The sequence below is a fragment of the Aethalodelphis obliquidens genome, unplaced genomic scaffold (genome assembly GCF_003676395.1).
Source record: "Aethalodelphis obliquidens isolate GAN/ISIS:26980383/991018 unplaced genomic scaffold, ASM367639v1 scaffold44, whole genome shotgun sequence".
NCBI lineage: Eukaryota > Metazoa > Chordata > Mammalia > Artiodactyla > Delphinidae > Aethalodelphis > Aethalodelphis obliquidens.
In genome coordinates, this window is record NW_020837988.1 from 11094192 (window position 1) to 11114747 (window position 20556).

At 43.1% G+C, this 20556-nt stretch overlaps 1 protein-coding gene across 9 annotated transcripts in view; it reads left to right on the forward strand.

Moving 5' to 3' along the window:
- Window positions 1–20556, forward strand: part of RPTOR (regulatory associated protein of MTOR complex 1) — a 352077-nt gene that overhangs the window by 159367 nt on the left and 172154 nt on the right. For all 9 annotated transcript variants that reach the window (XM_027080947.1, XM_027080953.1, XM_027080952.1 and 6 more), the window contains 2 exons: window positions 3662–3820; window positions 19691–19837. In XM_027080947.1, the coding sequence (XP_026936748.1) occupies window positions 3662–3820; window positions 19691–19837 (306 nt within the window). The remainder of the gene's footprint in view (window positions 1–3661; window positions 3821–19690; window positions 19838–20556) is intronic.

Below are 20556 nucleotides of genomic sequence, written 5' to 3' on the forward strand. Positions count from 1 at the left end.
CTTAATTCCCCGACCAGGGATCAAACCTGGCCCCTGGCAGTGGAAACTCGGAGTCCTAACCACTGGACTGCCAGGAAATTCCCTCCTCTATCCTTTTCTTAACTGTTTAATATGCAGAATTCCATATAGCAAAGTAGAAGAATTATTGAACATCTAAGTACCAACCTCCTAGACACAACAGTTTTTACATATACACTTTCTAATTTTGTGCTGAAATTCACTTGTGTCACTTCAGTGTCAGATAGGATTCATCATTTTGGTTTGTTTCATTACAGATTATTGTAATCAGTGTCAGTAAAAGTTTGATAGTCACTCAGCAACTGTTTGCTAATAACTGAGCGTGTTGTGAGGCCATGGGAAGAATATAAAAACAGAGCTGGGTACTGAAAGGCACACATGAAACTATAATCCGTGTCTGCCCTCATGGGGTTTACAGTGTCCATGGAGCTTAGACAGCTTCACAGGAACACATGACAAAGAGTATAAGTTAGTTTAGAGACAGAAAAGATTATTCCTGCCAAAGGGGACCAAGAAGGAATCCTGCACAAGAGCTAGATGTTGAACTGGTGCTCCCAGAACATGTGGTTTAGGTGAGCCAACACAGGCTGAGATGCCCACCTGGCCGGAGGGAGCAGGTGCCACGGCTGCCTCCCCAGGCCGGGCACAGGCTCCATGCCCCTGAGTGCCCCATGTCCTCAGCCCCCACATCCACACAGACCCCGTCTCTCTTGGGGCCAGCCCTGCTCTGGTAGCATGGGTAATGCGCAGCCCCTCTGTCAGTGTCGGATTAATGCACATTGCCTCAATGAGAATGAATTTGAAAACATCGCATTATGTGTTGGCTTTCTCTAGTCTCCTTTGTGACACAGTTTTATTTTACAAATAGCATTCTGGACCTTATGGAAGAAACACAGGGAGAGACCACTTTGCTGGACCCTAACCTGCCACCTCAGGGCAGGGTCCTAAAATTGTCCTGCAGTGGAATAGTGTTGCTATCCTTGTATCAGTTTACTTACAGTTGGAAAAAATTGGGGGAATCTGGAAGAACTTTGTTCTGAGTTTCATCATCCTGAAGCTTCTGTGTTTGTGCCCCCAACGCTCTCAGAACACACGATGCAGTATTTCACCAGGATTTTCTACTGTCAATAATTGCATTATTAGCACGTATTTAATTAGGTGAAACCAAATGTCATATCTCAAACATGGAGGAACTAATGCTCTGCGAGGTGAGCCACATTTTCCTGTAGTTTCCTCCCGTGTAGCTCTTCATTTTCCTCTGAAAGGTCAGGACGCCTCTCTTTTTTTTTTTTTTTTTTGTGGTACGCAGGCCTCTCACTGTTCTGGACTCTCGCATTGCAGAGCACAGTCTCCGGACACGCAGGCTCAGCGGCCATGGCTCACGGGTCCAGCCGCTCCACGGCATGTGGGATCTTCCCAGACCAGGGCACGAACCCGTGTCCCCTGCATCGGCAGGCGGACTCTCAACCACTGTGCCCCTAGGGAAGCCTCAGGACGCCTCTCTTAAACATAGGCCGCAGGTCATCCTCAGGCCTATGTGTCTGCTTTCCATCTCTGCTCCCTCCACCTCCCTGCTCTTCTTTTGAAACAACTTCAGCGGATGCTTCCTGAGCAGCACCCATCACTGTGTGCTGAGCCCTGCGCCAGGTGGCAGGCCCACAGCGGGAGCCGTGATGCTTCAAACATAGTTTCCTCGCCGTTCATGTTTCTTGTTCTCACCACTGTTTTCTTCAAGTGATATCATGGCACTGGGTTGGGTTTTTTTGGTTTTAAATTTAACATTTTAAACAAAGTTTGAGAACTTTATCAAAATAACAAACATACACATTATGTTTTGAAAGTCAGAACATAATCCCTACCTAGAGGTAAACCCTTTTAGCTGTGTTTTTTGGGCAGATATGCCCATATTTTAGAACAATATGTGTATGCTGCTTTTTACTGATTTATCAACTTGGGGTGTTTTTATTGACTTCCTGGTTTGGCTTTAGTGGTTTTATACACATCACTTCCACGCGACCATCTAGTACGGTTATAAATTTACACTTTCAGTTCTTTTTTATTGGGAATTTACCATTGAAAGTTCTTTGAAAGCAAACAAAAGGAAATGAATATAAAGTGGAGAGACTCTTCTGATGACCACGTGTATCCCTCACCCAGCCTCAGCGTCCTCACCACACTCTTGAAGTTTGCACAGTTTCTAATGAAATAAAATCAGTGTTCGTAACATTATGACTGTGTGAACACTGTTCTCCAAAAAGCCAGGAAATGTGTTTGGACCTAATTCTGGACTCTGTAGTAGCTCCCTGGCCTGCTGGTCTCTCTGGGCCTCGACCCTCACCTTTTACTTAGAGAGGCCCAGAGGAGGTTGGAGTGTTGGGGGGCAGGACCCCTCATAGCTCTCCTTTCAGTGTTTTCCTGGCTGTTCTGGCATATTTATTTTCCACGCGAACTTCAGTAGCAGCTTGTCAAGTTGGGAGTTGGGAACGTGTGAACTCTTAACCTGGGGAGAACTGATGTCTTAAGAATGTGGGTGCATCCTACCCAGGCAGGGAGCATCTCCCATTTGTTCAAGCCTCCTTCTGTTTTCCAGGAGAGTTTTACAAAGTTTCCTTGTCAGGGTTTTGTATATTTCTTGTTAAGTTCAATCTTCTTTGTTGCTTTAGAAGTGGGGGTTCCTTATGATTTTAAACATCTGTCCTTTATGTATATATATATAAAGGCTGTTGATTTCTGTGTGTTTACTTTAGGTCCTGCTAATTCAGTGAATCCTTTATGTTCATCAGCAAGGGTCCAGGCAGGAGTAGTGGGAGGGGGTAAGCAGGGCGAATATGACTAAGCAAGAGAGGGGCAGTTTGCTTCCTTACTTTGTTGTGTTTTTGAAACTATTCTCCCTTGCTACCATATATATTATAGCTTCCTGTGTTTAAGCAAATTCTCTTCCATGTTCCAGACAGTTTTTCCAAACAGATTCAATGCTTCTAAGAAATACTTTTGATATCACAGGGATGCTACCTTTTACTAGTGTTACCATGTGGCAGGCATTACTTATTAATCTCATGAGATCTTCACAGTAGTTCTCAATAAATATTTGTTGAGTAAATGAATGTTTACAACCACCCTGTGAAGTAGTCATCATCCCAGTTTATAGATAGAGAAATTTGAGGTCACTTGTGCAGGGTCCATTAAATGCAGACTTGGAGTAAAGGATGGAGTTGTTTTGTTTTGTTTTTTTAATTTATTAATTTATTTTTGGCTGCGTTGGGTCTTCGTTGCTGTGCACAGGCTTTCTCTAGTTGCAGTGAGCAGGGCTAGTCTTCGTTGCGGTGTGCGGGCTTCTCATTGCGGTGGCTTCTCTTGGTGTGGAATACGGGCTCTAGGCATGTGGGCTTCAGTAGTTGTGGCACGTGGGCTCAGTAGTTGTGGCTCATGGGCTCTAGAGCACAGGCTCAGCAGTTGTGGCACATGGGCTTAGTTGCTCCGCAGCATGTGGGATCTTCCCAGACCAGGGCTCGAACCTCTGTCCCCTGCATTGGCAGGCGGATTCCTAACCACTGTGCCATCAGGGAAGCCCCAGGATGGAGTTTTAATTCTAGGTATTCCCATGAATCCATGATAAGTTTCTTAATTTTTTCTCCTGCAACAGGCGCGGTACAAGCAGAGCCTTGATCCAACTGTGGATGAAGTGAAGAAGCTTTGCACGTCTTTACGTCGAAATGCCAAGGAGGAGCGGGTCCTCTTCCACTACAATGGGCATGGGGTGCCCAGGCCCACTGTGAACGGCGAGATTTGGGTCTTCAACAAGGTGGGCATGCCATAAAAGGTTCCTGTGAACTGAATTTGTTTCTCTTTTTACAAGAGAATCTGTAAGTTTTGCTGGTTGGCCACAGGTCCTATTCCCCTGTAGCTTCTGTGGAACCATTGATGGCTAATCCGTTTCCACAAACCCAAATGCAGGAAGACTGAATAGGGACTTGGGCCAGTTATCTGGTGGAAGTTTGGGGATTCTTTCTTTCTTTCTTTATTTGGCCTTGCATGTGGGATCTTAGTTCCCTGACCAGGGATTGAACCTGTGCCCCCTGCAGTAGAAGCGCAGAGTCTTAACCACTGGACTGCCAGGGAAGTCCTGGGGATCTTTTGTATTTCAGTGATAAAAGTTGAAAAATAGTCAGGCACAGGGAGTTGTTTCTTTTGCGAAACATGTTAATGAAGTGGCTATCTAGGGAAGTCATGAGGTCTGGGGATCTTCCTTTGAGAATCACTCATGTTCCTAGAAGATAAAATGGTATAAGTATTCCAAAGAGCTAATACGAAGCAAGTCTGCAGACAGGGCTTCAGCTCTGCTCTCTCCAAGGTCAGTGTAGCCAGCCTCCTACAGTCCCTTAATCAAAAGACTGTAGATGAGGGACTTCCCTGGTGGTCCAGTGGCTAAGACTCCATGCGCCCAATGCAGGGGCCCCAGATTCAATCCCTGGTCAGGGAACTATCCCAGGTGCCGCAACTAAGAGTTCGCATGCCGCAACTAAGGATCCCACATGCAGCAATGAAGATCCCTTGTGCTGCAGCTAAGACCTGGCAGAGCCAAATAAATAAATTAAAAAAAAATTTTTTTTTAAAAAAGGGAATTCCCTGGTGGTCCAGTGGTTGGGACTCCATGCTCCCAGTGCAGGGGGCCCAGGTTCATCCCTAGTCAGGGAACTAGATCCCACGTGCTGCGACTAAGAGCCCACATGCCACAACTGAAAGATCCCACACGTAGCAACGAAGATCCTACGTGCCACAACTAAGACCCTGCTCAGCCAAAAAAAAATATATATATATATGTGTGTGTATGTATATATATATATATATATATATATATATTTTTTTTTTTAAGACTGTAAATGAAAGTGAGGGGTAAACGACACCCCTTCCCACCATCCTGGGTCCTGTGCTGCAGGCTCTTATCACATCCTCTGAGAGGTGGTGCCTGTAGGTGTGAGCATTCAGCCCACCTGGCAGCTCCTTACACACTGGAACACATGAACCAGGACAGGAGCTCATCACACCTGAGTTCTGACTTCAGCCTCACCACTTGTTAGCCCCAGGACATGGACAAATGAGAAGACTTCCTAGATCTCTGTTCCTTATTGTGGAAGCTCCTTCATAGTGAAGGATTAAAGTAACCAACACACCACTCACATAGTGAACTCTCAGGGGACGTCCACTCTTCCACAGGTGGCCAACAGGTAGGCAGACGGGACAGTCAGGGACCTAGAGGAGACAGAGTGGAGAAGAGGCCTGGACCCAGCTCCTCCCTCAGGATAGTACCCTCTCTGCCTTGTATGTACCTAGATACCAACTTGATTTTAATCATTTTTATTATTATATAGATTCAAAACTGTAGTTATAAAAGAAGTAGAATTAAAAGAAATATGATGTCATGAACCACCAGCCGTCCACCAGCCAGTTCAGAAAATGAGCCTACAGGGTCCCTGCATGCCCTCCTCACTCTCACCCCTACCCCACCCTCCCAGGTGACTGGCCCCTGAGTGCTGAGTTGATCGGTACCATGCTTTTTATAGCTTCCCCATCGTTGGGGGCTCTCCAGACACACGGGGGTTGGGTGTTTTCTAGTTGACGGGATTGGGGTCATTCCTGCTCAGTTATGTGCTGAGGGTCATCCCCCGACTGCTGTGGCTGTGCTTCCTCCCTCAGCCCCGCTGGTGGCCCTCCCAGTGCCTCCTGTGTACACAGACATTGGGTCGGTCCTGTCTTTGTACAGTTCTAAACTGCCTGCGTGTTTCCATTACTCATGTCTTCCCAACACTGGGGGGGTGGGGGGGGTGGAACACTGCGTGGTGGTGCAGTCCAGTCACCCCAATAACTGTGAGACTGGTGCCCTCTGGTTTCTGGGTCAGCCACATAGGCTTCCCCTCTTGCAGTGCTGTTTCCTGTTTTTCACTTGGGTTGTGTCTTTTTCTTATTTCTTATTGAAGGAATTCTTTATATTCTAGACAGTAACACTTTACCATTTTTGTTAATTGCAAATGTCCCTGAGTTTATGGCTTGGTTTTTTGGTTTGTCTGTTTGCTTCTGTTCTCTTGTGTTGTCCCTTAGTAGACAGGAGTTCTTTATTTTTTTATTTATTATTATTTTTTTTGCGGTACGCGGGCCTCTCACTGCTGTGGCCTCTCCCGTTGCGGAGCACAGGCTCCGGACGCACAGGCCCAGCGGCCATGGCCCATGGGCCCAGCCGCTCTGCGGCACGCGTTATCCCCCCGGACCAGGGCACGAACCCAGGTCCCCTGCATCGGCAGGCGGACTCTCAACCACTGTGCCACCAGGGAAGCCCAGGAGTTCTTTATTTTGAAGTGGTCACTGTTCAGTCTTCCCTTAGGATGTGGGCATTTAGTATCTTCTTTAAGAAGACTTTCCTTATGCCAAGGTTACAGAAGTATTCCACTATGTGTTCTTTCAAAAGTGTATTTTTGTCTATTAATTTGGGTCTTTAATCTACCTGGAACTGATTTTTACACATACTGTTAGGTAGGGGTTCAAATTCTTTTTTCTTTTTTTTTTTTTCAAATGGATACCATTATCATTTAATGCCAGCTTTGGACTCGTCAAGTTTCCTTAGTGAGTGTGTATGTTTCTGAGCTCTCTGTTCTGTTCCATGGGTCTCCCTCTGTGCCCGTAAACTTTTTTTTTTCTTAATAAATTTATTATTTTTTTAAATTTTTGGCTGTGTTGTGTCTTCGTTGCTGCACGGGGGCTTTCTCTAGTTGCAGTGAGCAGTGGCTTCTCTTGTTGCGGAGCACGGGCTCCAGGCATGCGGGCTCAGTAGTTGTATGTACCTAGATACCAACTTGATTTTAATCATTTTTATTATTATATAGATTCAAAACTGTAGTTATAAAAGAAGTAGAATTAAAAGAAATATGATGTTGGGCTTCCCTGGTGGCACAGTGGTTGAGAATCTGCCTGCTAATGCAGGGGACACGGGTTCGAGCCCTGGTCTGGGAGGATCCCACATGCCGCAGAGCAACTAGGCCCGTGAGCCACAACTACTGAGCCTGCACGTCTGGAGCCTGTGCTCTGCAACAAGAGAGACCGCGATAGTGAGAGGCCCGCGCACCGCGATGAAGTGTGGCCCCCGCTTGCCACAACTAGAGAAAGCCCTCGCACAGAAATGAAGACCCAACACAGCAAAAATAAATTAATTAATTAATAAACTCCTACTCCCAACATCTTCTTAAAAAAAAAAAAAAGAAATATGATGTCATGAACCACCAGCCGTCTCAGTAGTGGACAAGGGCTCAAACCCGTGTCCCCTGCGTTGGCAGGCAGATTCCTAATCACTGCACTACCAGGGAAGCCCCCGTAAACTATTTTAATGAGTATAGGTTTTCAATGATTCTTGACATTTGGGAAGGCAAGTTTCCCTCCTTTGTTCTTTTTGGTCCTTTGATCTTCCATGAAAATATTAAATCAACTTGCCAATCAGTGGATTAATGGGGGGAGACTCAACATCTTTATATTGTTGAGTTTCCAAACTATGCTCTTTTAAGCGTTTATCAGTAGTATTTTATAATTTCATAAAGGTTTATATATATATTTTTTGGGGGGGCTGTGTTGGGTCTTCGTTGCCGTGCGCAGGCTTTCTCTAGTTGCGGCAAGCGGGGGCTACTCTTCATTGCAGTGCGCAGGCTTCTCACTGCGGTGGCTTCTCTTGTTGCGGAGCAACAGGTTCTAGGCTTGCGGGCTTCAGTAGTTGTGGCACGTGGGCTCTAGAGCGCAGGCTCAGTAGTTGTGGCCCACGGGCTTAGTTGCTCCACGGCATGTGGGATCTTCCCAGACCAGGGCTCGAACCCGTGTCCCCTGCATTGGCAGGCAGATTCTTAACCACTGCACCAACAGGGAAGCCCGATACTTTATATTTTTTGATGTTGTTAAAAACGTTTGCTATAAAAAATATATTTTGCAAGTTTTTATCAGGGTATATGGCAAAGCAGTTGATTTTTGTACATTTATTTTATGTCTACTAATTTTGCTATTCTCTCATTGATTCTAATGATTTGTACATATTTTAAAACTTTCTTAACAGACTACCACGTGGTGTGCAAATCGTGGCAGTTTTATTTCTTTCCTTCCCGTCTTGTGTTTACTGTTCATATCTTACTGTGCCTCCAACGCCTCACAGAGCGTGGAGTGGTGACTGCATGTCCTTATCTCACCCCTCATTTCGAAGGGGGTGCCTCCTGTGCGTCAGTGTATGATGTTTGCTATAGATATTTGTAAAAAGAATAAAAAATAAGAAAACCCCTTATCGGATTAAAAAAGTGCCCTTCTATTCCTAGTTTATTTTTTCAAATCATGAATAGATGTTGCTTTTCCCCAAGCCATTATGTGTGTGTGTGTTAGATGACGGTATGATTTTTCTTCTTTAAACTGGAAATGCATTGAAAGGTATATGATTTTCTAATATTAAATATACCTTTCCTTTGTGGGATAACCTAGTGTGCCTTTATCAATTATGTGTTTCATACAGGGATTAATTCTGTTGTTGGTATTGTGTTTAGTATTTTTACATCGGTGTTCATGAGTGAGACTGGCTTGGAATATTTCTTTCTCTTGTTGTCTTTGGATAATCAGTGTAACTGTGGCCTCAGAAAATAAGTTGAGGGAGTGCTCCACTTAGATACACAGGGATTGTTTTTGTGAGATTTGAAGTACATGTTGTCTGAATATTGGGTGAAGCTTACAAATCAAGCTGCCGGACTGGTGTTTTGTATGTGGAGAGATCTTTGACTACCTATTTAGTTTCCTTCGTTGCTAAAGGGCTATCCAGATGTTCTGTTTCTTCTTGAGACAGCTTTGCTAACTTACTTTTGTAGGAATTTGTCCATTTCAGCTAAATTTTCAAATTTGTTGACAAAACGTGACTCATATTTCCTTATTAATTTATCAGAGTCTGGGTTAGTGATGTTTCTTCATTCATTTTTGATATTGTTACTGGATACCTTCTTTCTCTTTTCTTGTTGATCACTCTTACCAGAGGTTTCTGTATATTTCATTAGTCTTTTCAAAGAATCAGCATTTAACTTTCCCTCCTCCAGAAGGATTGAAAGAACAATAGAATGAATACTTTTATACTTTTCATCTATATTCACCAGTTAACACTTTGCCACATTTGCTTTATACCTCTGTATAGATAAATATTTTTTACCTTAGCCATTTGAAAGTTACAGATATCATGACACTAAAAACAAGGACACTTTAGTACATAACTATAATACCCTTAAATTGCTCAAGAAATTTAACATCAACTCTATAATATTGTTTAATATGAAGTCCATAATCAAAATTTCCCACTGCCTCAAAAATGTGTGTTAGTAAGCATTTTATGTTTGTTGATTTGGTTTTGCATTCAGGATCCAGCCCAGGTTCGTGCATTGCATTGAACTGTTAGTCATCTTTCTCAGTCTCCTCGGATATATAGAAAAAGAGATTGCTCTTTGCCTATTTTTCTTTATTGACATTTTTTTTAGTGAGGTTATTTTATTGTCTTCTTGTAGTAAGTTATCATAGTTACATGCCAGTCTTTTTTAAAAAAAATAGGCATTATTTTTTTTTATAGCAGTTTTAGTTTTTAGGAAAATTAAAAAGTACAGAATTTCCACATAACAGTCGTCCCTTGGTCTCCACAAGGGAATGGTTCCGGGACCCACTGCAGTTACCAAAATCTGTGGATGCTCAAGTCACTTAGTTGGCCCATCTTATTCACAGTTCCAAATCCCCAGATCAAACCCACTGAGGATCATGTAGTCCTGTATGTATTTAGTGGGAAAAAAATCTGCTTATAAGTAGAGCTGTGTAGTTCAAACGCGTGTTGTTCAAGGGTCAGTTGTATTCTCACTCCCTACCTGGCCTACATCTTGCCTCGGTGTGGTATATTTGTTACAATTGATGATCCAGTATTGATACATTATTACTAACTAGAGTCCATAGTTTATACTAGGGTTTATTCTTCATTTTGTACAGTTCTGTGGGTTTTGCCAAATACATAATGTCATGTATACACCATTATAGTATACTGGATAGTTTCACTACCCTAAAAATCCTGTGTTCCACCTATATCTCCCTCTCTGCCTGTCCTCCCCAACCCTTGGCAACCACTGATATTTTCACTGTCTGTATAGTTTTACCTTTCCCATAGTGTCATATAGTTAGAATCATATAGTATATAGTGTTTTAAAACTGGCTTTTTTTCAATTAGGCTTATGCATTCAAGGTTTCTTCATGTCTAGATAGCTCATTTTCTTTTTACCGCTGAAAAACATTCCACTAGTGAAGGACATCTTGGTTGCTTCCAGTTTTTGGTAATTGTGAATAATGCTGTTCTAAACTTTTGTGCAGATTTTTGTATAGACATGATTTCTTCTCATTTGGGTAAGTACCTAAGAGAGCCATTGCTAGACCAGCTGGTATGTTTAGCTTTCTAAGAAATTGCCAAACTCTGTTCCAAAGTGGCTCTGTCGGTTGCATTCCCACCAGCAACGAATGGGAGTTCTTGTTGCTCCACATCTTCCTCAGCATTTGTTGTTGCTGGTGTTTTGGATTTCAGCCATTCTAATTAGGTGCATAGTGGTATCGCATTTTAATTTGCAATTCCTTAATGACATACGATGTTGAGCATCTTTTCATATGCTTATTTGCCATCTATGTATTTTCTTTGGTGGGGTTTCCATATCTTTTGCCCACTTTTAAATAGGGTTATTTGTTTTCTTACTCAGTTTTAAGAGTTCTTTTAATATTTGGGTACAAGTCCTTTATCAGAAATTCGTTTTTAAAATATTTCCTCCCATTCTGTTACTTGTGTTTCCATTCTCTGAAGAGTGGGCACTGACTTTTTGGAGAGTCCAGACCAGTTATCCTCTAAAATGTCCCCCATTCTTTGTTTTTTTCATGAGTTTGTATCAGACTGGATAAAAAGCAAAATCAAACTTTGTGCTGTCAGCAAGAGATGCACTTTAAATACAAAGACACATAAAAGTTAAATGTAAAAAGGTATATCATGAAATACTAGTTGAAAGAGAGCTGGAGTGGACATATTACTAATTAGAAAATAGACTTCAAGACAAGGAGTTTTGTCACAGATGAAGAGAGACATTTCACAATGACAGACAAGTCAGGTCATCAGGAAGACATAACTACCCTGAATATGTAGACGGCTAATAGGAGAGTTAAAGATACATAAAGCAAGATTACGAGGGCCAATGAGAGAAAGAAACACATCCATAATCCTAGTTGGATATTTGAGTAACCATCTGGCAGTTATTGATAGGTTAAAACTGGTGTTAAAATTGAAGATAAAATTGATAATTAAAAACTTTCTCACAAGGAAAACTCCAGTCATGGTATATTATATTTTTCTAATTAAAAAAAAATCAGTTACTATTATAAAAGACTATCAGGGCTTCCCTGGTGGCGCAGTGGTTGAGAGTCCACCTGCCGATGCAGGGGACACGGGTTCATGCCCTGGTCCGGGAAGATCCCACATGCCACGGAGCGGCTGGGCCCGTGGGCCATGGCCGCTGAGCCTGCGTGTCTGGAGCCAGTGCTCCGCAGTGGGAGAGGCCACAGCAGTGAGAGGCCCACAAACCGCAAAAAAAAAAAAAAGACTATCAATCACTCCGATTCAGTTAACAGAACACTGCACCCAATGCCCACAGAACGCACATTGTCCCGGGCAGGTGGACCACTCACCAAGAAAGGCCTGTGCTGGGTCACAGAAATGTCATAATAAAGTTTGAAGGATTGAAATCATTCAGAGTCTATTCTCTGGCCACAGAATCTGAAATTGTAGGCTAGCTGGAAAATCCTCAAATATTTGGAAATTAAATGACACATGTATGAAAAAAGGTATCACAAGGGATAATAAAAATAATTCAAACTAAACAATAATGAAAAGACGACTTGTTAAAATTTGTAGGATACAGCTAAAGCAGTGCTTGTATAAAAATGTATAGCTTTATTAAATCCTTATACAGAAGGGAAGAAAAGCTTAAAATAAAAATCTAAATATCTACCTTAAGAAACTAGGAAATGTTGAGCAACGTAAACTCAAGGGAAGTAGAAGGAAGAAGTAATAAAGAGCACAAATCAGTAAAATAGAGAACAGGTGGTAGAGAAAGTTAGAGCTAAAATTTGGTTTTTGGAAAACATCTGTAAAATTAACAAGTCTTTGGCTAGGTAGCAAGAAAAAAGAAGATACAATCAACATTTAGGAATGAAAGGGGATATCGCCACATATCCTGTAGACATTGAAAAGATAGGGAATGTTAATAATGTTATACCAATACATTTAATAACTTAAATTAGATGGAAAATGCCTTTTAAAATACAGCTTTCTGAAAGCGACCCAAAATGAAATAGAAAATCTGAATAGCCCTAGATCAATCAAAGAAATTGAATTCACAGTTAAAAACCTTCTTACATGTTGACTCATGGATAAATGGATATTTTTATGTAAGTATCATCTTATCATCAAAGTGTTTCCTGATCACTATATGTAAAGTGTTAAATCATAGATGGAAAAAGGGAAGTGTTCTTCATGATGCATGGGAAGTACAGTTTACACCAAAACTGGAAAGTGAATGTTTTCTGTTTCCATCAACATTTGCACTGTCTGCACCAGGGGTTCTCAAAGTACAGGTCCCAGACCAGTAGCAGCAGTATTCTTGGAATTTATAATACATGCAGATTATCAGACCCCACCCAAGACTTATGGAAGCCTATTCTGGGGAGGGGCCCAGGTATCTGCATTTTAACGAGCCCTCTAGGCCATTCTGATGCACTCTCATTTGAGAATCCTTCCTCCATAAATCTGGTTTTCAAATATAGGACATCTGAGAAGTCAGTTAAGGTATGGTCTAAGGTTTTATGTCTCAGCATCAAGAAAACAATATTTTTTAAAAACTTTAAAGCTCTTATAAAGAGATAGCCCAAAGTTTTCTATCACTTCTCCTGAAGAAAGAGAATTTTTACTGATGGTCTTCAGCTATTGCAAGCAAACACAAAAATGCTAGAAAGGTCAAGTTTACAATAAAATTAACAGCTTTTTTTGGAGAGGGGGACAACTGCTGTATTCTCAATATGGATAAAGTAACAATTACAACAAATATTAAGTGTGGTCTGGCACAAATATTGCTTTTAAAAAATCACAAATACATCTTTTTGATAATAGCACATTTAAAAACCTTTATGATCCATCTTTCAACAGACTCAGTAATGAACTATATACTAAATCAGAATAAGAGGCATCTATTTGATAGTGATGCACAGTTTTTCCAAACCAATAAATTCTATTATTTAAATAACATTTATTTAGCATTACTCATAAGGTAAACAATTATTGAACTGTAGTAAAGGAAAGGCAGAGAAAGTATCAGCAAAGCCAATAAACCTTCAGCCTTAAGGATTTTAAGGGACTAGGAGTTTGCTTGTGACTTAAACCCTGCAGTGTTTGGTTCACAAGTACCATTGCCCCATACCTAACATCTCTGGGCCATCACCTCCCAATACTGGTTCCTTCAGAAGGAAGATGAATCTTCTGCTTACGCATGCTCCTCTGCTCTCCTCGGAGGACAGCTGTATGCAGATGCCCTTACTGTCCAGGGAAAGCCAGGATGACACATCCAGATATGCCTGTGGTTCCTGTCTGTGAGGTCAGAGGAAGCATGCATCCTTGGGGGCTTTACTGGAAAGCCCTTAGGAGGATGCCATTTTACTATGGCTAAGACTTCTGACTCACATTCTGAGCTCTTTGGCAGAAGATGTACAGACCTTCCTAAACTTACAGTGGGGTTATGCCCCATAAACCCATCATGGTTGAAAATACCAAAAGCTGAAAACACCTGTGCTACACCTAACCTACCAAACATCATAGCTGAGCCTCGCCTACCTCAGACATGCTCAGAACACTTACGTTAGCCTGCAGTTGGGTGGAATCATCTAACACAGAGACTATTTTATAATAAAGTGTTGACTGTCTCATGTAATTTTTATTGAATACTATACTGACAGTGAAAAACAGAACAGTTGTCTGGGTACAGGATGGTTGTAAGTGTATCAATTGTTCACCCTCGTGATTTCGGGCTGACTGGGGGCTGTGCTCACTGCCACTGCCCAGCATCATGAGAGAGGATCAGACCGCATATCGCTAGCCTGGGAAAGAACAACATTCAAAGTATGGTTTCTACTGAATGTGTGTTGCTTTGCACCATGTAAAATCAAAGACTATAAGTTGAACCATCGGGAGTCAGGGACTGTCTGAACTTAGAATCTGCTGGGAGATGGAGAGTTGCTTCCTAGGAGGTCGCCGGCTTTACCTGGAGAACAAAGTGCCCTTCCTCCGAGCTCCTGTCCCAGGGCTCAGTGCTTGGCTGCCTCTGTGGTTGACTCAGCTGTGATGACAGTCTGATGAAGCATGTGGCTTTTTTTTTTTTGATGTTTAATATAACCTGACAGATAAAGTAGAGTGTAATGAATAAATTATTTAAAACCTATTTCTATGTTGGAAATGAAAACATGGCCTTGAGTATGTTTTTTCAAGAGAAAGGAAAGACGCTTTGATTAGGAATTCTCTGTGCTCATAGTTTTTGGTGGGGGGAGAAACCAAACCATTGCCTGAAAGGCTGTGGAGTGTTTCTGGGAGCCTTCAGTGCGTGGGGGACTTCGACTTCTCCAGCTTGCGTAGGTTGGTTCAGCCTAGAAGACACAGGGATAATTGCACGGGGTGGAAACAGTTGCACTTCAGGTGTTGTTTCTGTTCTGTTCACTTGCTGCAGCACCAGGGCTGTCATCCTGCAGGCCTCCCTTTGCAGGTTTGCAGGACCGTGATTCTGGCCCGAAGCTTGACAAACTCCCCAGGATCCTTCTGAGATGGGAAATGAGATCCACCTGCTCGTGTTCCAATAAGGATTCGTTCTCAAAGGCCATTTTCCTCCATATGGTTTAATAGAGTTGATTTTGTATCCCTAAGGAAAACAGACTTCCAAGTTTCACGGGCTTACTAAAGTACAGATATACAGCTACTGCTTTAAATGAAATCATCTCTCCTCAAAGGCTTTGGTTCTCACCAGGGGAGGTTCCCCCTCAGGGTGCGTTTGGCAGTGTCCAGAGACCTTTTTGGTTGTCACAACTGGGCAGAGAGGGGAAAGTGCTGTTGGCAGGGCTGCTGCCAAGCCTGATGCAGTGCCCGGGATGAGCCCCACACTGACTGACCAGCCTCAAACGTCCACAGTGCTGGGGGTGTCTGCACTTCAGCCACAGAGGCCCTTGCTGCTCAGAGGCTGCCACCCACCATGCAGCCCATCTGTGTGGAGGTGTGGGTCCAAGCCATTTTCTGTGGCTGAGCATCCCTGTGGACGGTATTAGGTGCCAGACCCTCTCACAACTAAAAATCATGAGGCTAAAGACCAATTCCGAAAGCTCCTTGTATGCTGCCCCTTGGACAAGCATTAGAAAATGGAGGTGCTTCTGCCCTCCAGTGGGACTGGGTGGCTGACAACTCCACTTGAACCATTTCCGTGGCAGCCAGTGGCACAGGGAATGAAAGGGAAAACCCTTAACGAGTTTCCTGATGGATTAGTGCTTTATTATTTTAATGAGTCACCATTAATTACCTTTGTATCTCAGAAATTTAGAAAGTAACTTTTGATTTGGGGGAAATATAAAAATTACATTTTAGTTCAAAAGGCCAGACCTCAAAACACAGTTAAAATATATTTTATTGCGTGCTGCTTTGCTGCCTTTGGGGCCTTCTGGGGCTGTACCTAGAAGGCAGCAAAGATGACAGCATCGCCCTTTTCCAGCAGTCACTTGGATGACGTGGTGGCAGGAATGGGGTCAGAACTGCCCCAGCCATATTCGGCCGCTCCTCACTGAGCTAGAACCTTGTGGGAAGCAGATAAACAGCAGAGTGTGGCTGGCATATAAAAATGTGATGATTTCCCAGGCTGGTGCTAAAATCCTTTCTCCTCTCAGTGTAAGGGTGTCCCTGCCCAATTAAAGGGTTCCTTTTGGCCCTTTTCTCCCCCATAGCAGTGGGGGCTGCAGGTGAACAAGGGGAGGGATGCTGCTGGGCAGAGAGCCGGAGAGGAGCGCTCTTCCCTGCTGGGCCCAGGGAGGCGCTGACTTGTGTCCTGCTCTGTCCAATGCAGCATGTGCTGAAGCCTTTTTACTTGTGCAGATAACATGTAATGCCTGCTCATTATGAAACACTGACTGAACGTAAAGTATGTTATAGTGAACCCTGGAGCTTACCCTTTTCCTTCCTCCTTTTAATAGTTGTGTGCATTTTGTCTTTTAAAAAAAATACAAGTAATTTCTATTCTAAAAGGTTCCAAGAGAACAGAAGTTTTAAAAGAAATAGATATGACACTTTCTTACCACCCCACACCCCTGTCACCTCCCCAGTCAGAGAATGCAGTCCTTAGCAGTCCTGTGTTCTTCTTTCAGCACCATTTATAGGACCTTTCACTCAGCACGTTTCTGCTGAGTCCTCATTTCATTCAGCTTAAGTGCTGGGCATGTGGTGCTTTACACACAAAACAGGATATTATATGTGAGATTCTAAGACTTGCATTTTTAAAATCATGACAAGCCTCTGACATCTCTCCATGTCAGTGCATATAAATAACCTTGCATGGTGTTCCATAACGTGGGTGTATGGGCCCCCTTTGCTTAATGATCCCTTCATATTGGATATATTAGGATCCAAGATTGGTTGTGATAGTCCCTGTGGGCCGTCTGGGACTGCTGTGGCATCGTCATGACATGGGGCCCAGGCCCCTTCCATCACACAGCTCTGTTGTCCCCCTGCTTATGTCTTCTGCCATGTTCACTCCTCCTGGGAAGGGAAAGAGGGCGGCATTTATAATTTAGACACATTTCTGATCATGTCCCATTGGCCAGAATTGGGCTGCAAGATCAGACTTAGCTGCAAAGGAAACTGGGAACTGTGCTCAGCTAAACTTGCATTGAGGATGAAGAGGGGAAAAATAGATGTTAGACTGGCAGTCTTTTCCACAGTAGCATGTAGACAGCTTACAGGTTTTTACCAGTGAAAGTATTATACATCCTTGTATGTACATTTCTGTACAAATGCAAGTATTTCTATAGGATGGACACCTAGAAGTCAAAGGTATGTACAGTAAAAATTTTAAGAACCACCCAAATTGCCTTCCAAAAATAGCTTCCTCAATTTATACTCGCACCAACGATAAGCCAGCACCCTGTTGAACATTGTGGTCAGCATGGGGTATTATTCATACTTAAAACTTCTTTCCAGTTTGCTGGATGAAGATAGGTAGATGGATGATTCTCATTGTAATTTGCATTTCCATGATTAATCGAGAGCGTGAAACTTTCATAGTTGTTGATCATTCATGTTTCTTCCGTGAATTGCCTGTGTGAAGCTTTTGCCTATTGTATATTGTTTTTGTTGTTTTGTCTTTGTTGATCTGCAGCAGAAGCTTATATACACACACACATTCTAAATATAAAGCCTATGTCACATATGTTATACCTACTTTATTCTTAAATTGCTTGTCACAGGTATGTGTTTTTATCAGAATTATATAATTTTTACATTGCTCTATTTTTCTTTAACGTTTCTAGGTTTAAGAAGGTCTTTCTTACACCAAAATAAATTTTTAAATCTTTTATTCTGCTTTTGTATTTATTTTTAAAATCTGTCCTGATTGTGTGTGGAATCTCAGATGGCAATATTGAATGGTTAGTTGGATTTTACAAGTATCACTTGTTGAATTGTTCATTCTTTCTTCGCTGAGTTAAAATGCCACCTTCATTACAGTTATATATGTGGCTCTGTTCCTGGGCTTTCCCTCCTGTTGATTTGTTTGTCTCGCCTTCCCCAGTACCATCCTGTAATTACCATAGATTTATAGTGTATTTAATATCTGCTAGCGTGAGTCCTCACTCATTATTCCTTCTTTACAATTTTTTTTGTGTTGTGCTATTCTTATACCTTTCTCTTCAGCATTAACTTTAGAATCAGCTTGTCAGATTCCATTAAGGAAACCCCTGATGGTATTTTGATTGGGCACTGCCTTTATAGATTCATTAGGAAAGAACTGCCGTCTTTAGAATCCTTCTGTGAGAGTTTACTTAGAGCATATCCAAGTGTTCTCTTACTCGTGCAGTGACGAAGAACAAGACACCAGGTGATGGCAGTTTAGCAAGGTGAAATGGCACAGCGTAAGCAGAGGGTGGTCCCCTCGTGGTAGAGATGTCTGCAGCCCCACCACACCTGTGCTGTCGGCACATCCTCCCCGTCTGGGATGGGACTTGCATCTGGTGACGTGTGTGCATATCAAGAAGGCCTCTGCCGCCACCACCTTGATGACAGTCTTCTCCAGGCCTGGTTTGGTCTTTCTGTCTTCTGTTCCTTTTCCCCTTTGCATTAGAAACAATCCTCTTGGCAATACCAGAGGCAATGTTTGTGGCTTAGCTTTGAGGAAACACAGTCACCTTTACTGTAAGTGCACAGAATTGATTTCTGCTAGAGTGTCACTACTTAAACTATTGGTGCCTGAGGAAGGATAAATAAGTGATGGCGTTCTATGCAGAAGAATTGCTTAAAAATGTTACCTTTGGGGCTTCCCTGGTGGCGCAGTGGTTGAGAGTCCGCCTGCTGTTGCAGGGGACACGGGTTCGTGCCCCGGTCTGCAAAGATCCCACATGCCGCGGAGCGGCTGGGCCCGTGAGCCATGGCTGCTGAGCCTGAGCGTCCGGAGCCTGTGCTCCGCAATGGGAGAGGCCACAACAGTGAGAGGCCCGCGTACCGCAAAAAAAAAAAAAAGAAAAATGTTACCTTTGAGTGAGGATTTTAGTCATTTCTCTGGTGAGATGAGGACCATTCCTCTCTATGTTTACCAGTAATAGCTGGAGTGTTTTCAAGTACTGAAGAGTACAGTGTGTCCAGAAAAATATTTCACTTAGCAGATTCATGCTAATATGTTATTGTTCTGTGATTTGAAAAAAAAAATTATGGAGCCAAATCTATTTGTACTCCTTCAATGTGATCTAAATCATCTAGAGGATAAAGTGCTTATGGGTAGCTCTGAAATTAAAGGGGCAAGAGGGAAAAACATGCACATTTGAGGACCCGATCAACTTTTCTGAGCTCATCTTCTTTATAATCGAGGAGCGTGTTCTGCTGTATAAGCCCAGAGAAGTTACGGAGTAAAGGGTGAGAAGGAATGGTGTGAAGTAGCATGCGTAGCCTTGGGATTTATAAGAGAAAGCTGTGGTTTGGCTGCAAGAGGGTGGGAGAGGAAGGGTGGGTGTGAAGGCCTCGTTGTGGGACACGTGGAGGGAAATCCCTCAGTGGAGTGAGTGCGCTCCCAGGGGGCAGCGAGAACTGAACAGGGGAGGAGAGGAGCTCGGGATTGAACTGTGCCACCGCCCGGTTCTACCTGATGAAACAGCGTGTGGGCAGATGGTGGGGAGGTTAGTTTGCTGCTGTTCACAGTGGGTAGAGATGGCAGCTCAGGAACGCTCTGTGCAGCGGGCCCCATGCATGGGACCCTCTTGGAGGTGCAGGTGCTGGTGAGCAGGCAGAGTTCGCCATGTGTGAGTCACAAACATGCACTGTTTTCTTTTCCAGAACTACACTCAGTACATCCCCCTGTCTATATATGACCTGCAGACATGGATGGGCAGCCCCTCCATATTCGTCTACGACTGCTCCAACGCTGGTCTCATTGTCAAGTCCTTCAAACAGTTTGCCCTGCAGAGGGAGCAGGAGCTGGAGGTGAGGCCCTGAACACACTGGGCGGTGGGGGTGGCCATGGGGGACTATTGGCCTGGAGCTGTGGTTTTGTTTCTTTGGGTGGGGCAGGCTCAGAGTGCTCGGCGCAAGGTGGTGGGGTCCACGACAAAGAACTTGGAAAGGACTCAGGACAAGCTCTTGGGCTTATTTTTACACCTCGTTTTACCCAGCATCATTTTTAATCCGAATTTTAATTAAGCAATAAAATTAATAGAGTTGAATTGTGCTTCAGTGGGCTCTGCCTTCGAGATAAATGTGAAAATAAAGCAGACACATTTATTTTCGGAGAAATGGACCCCTGTCTGGGCACAGTCTTCAGTTCCACCCGCATCTTAGTTATTGCCCTCATTTTTTTGTCTTTTGTGTTGGAAAAAACCCCTACTACGCTAAATACAGAAAACAAAACAGCTACAGCTGCCGTTGGTGCCTTCCATTTAAAGAACTGGAGAGCCTGTGTAGTGCTCTGATCGTGAAGAAACGTTTTACTTGGTTGTTTTAATTAATATTTGATGTTTGAATTAAACAGTGACTTCTAAAGAGAAACTGAAGAGGCACTTTCAGTTAAGAGGCCTCCATCCTATGGCCTGCACAAGAGTGAGAATAAAATATTCTGCAGCCTCCAGGGGGTCATGAATTCCAACTGGTTGCAGTGCAGGAAATTCTCAATTCAGGAACAGAAATGGCACTGAGTACATGTTTCC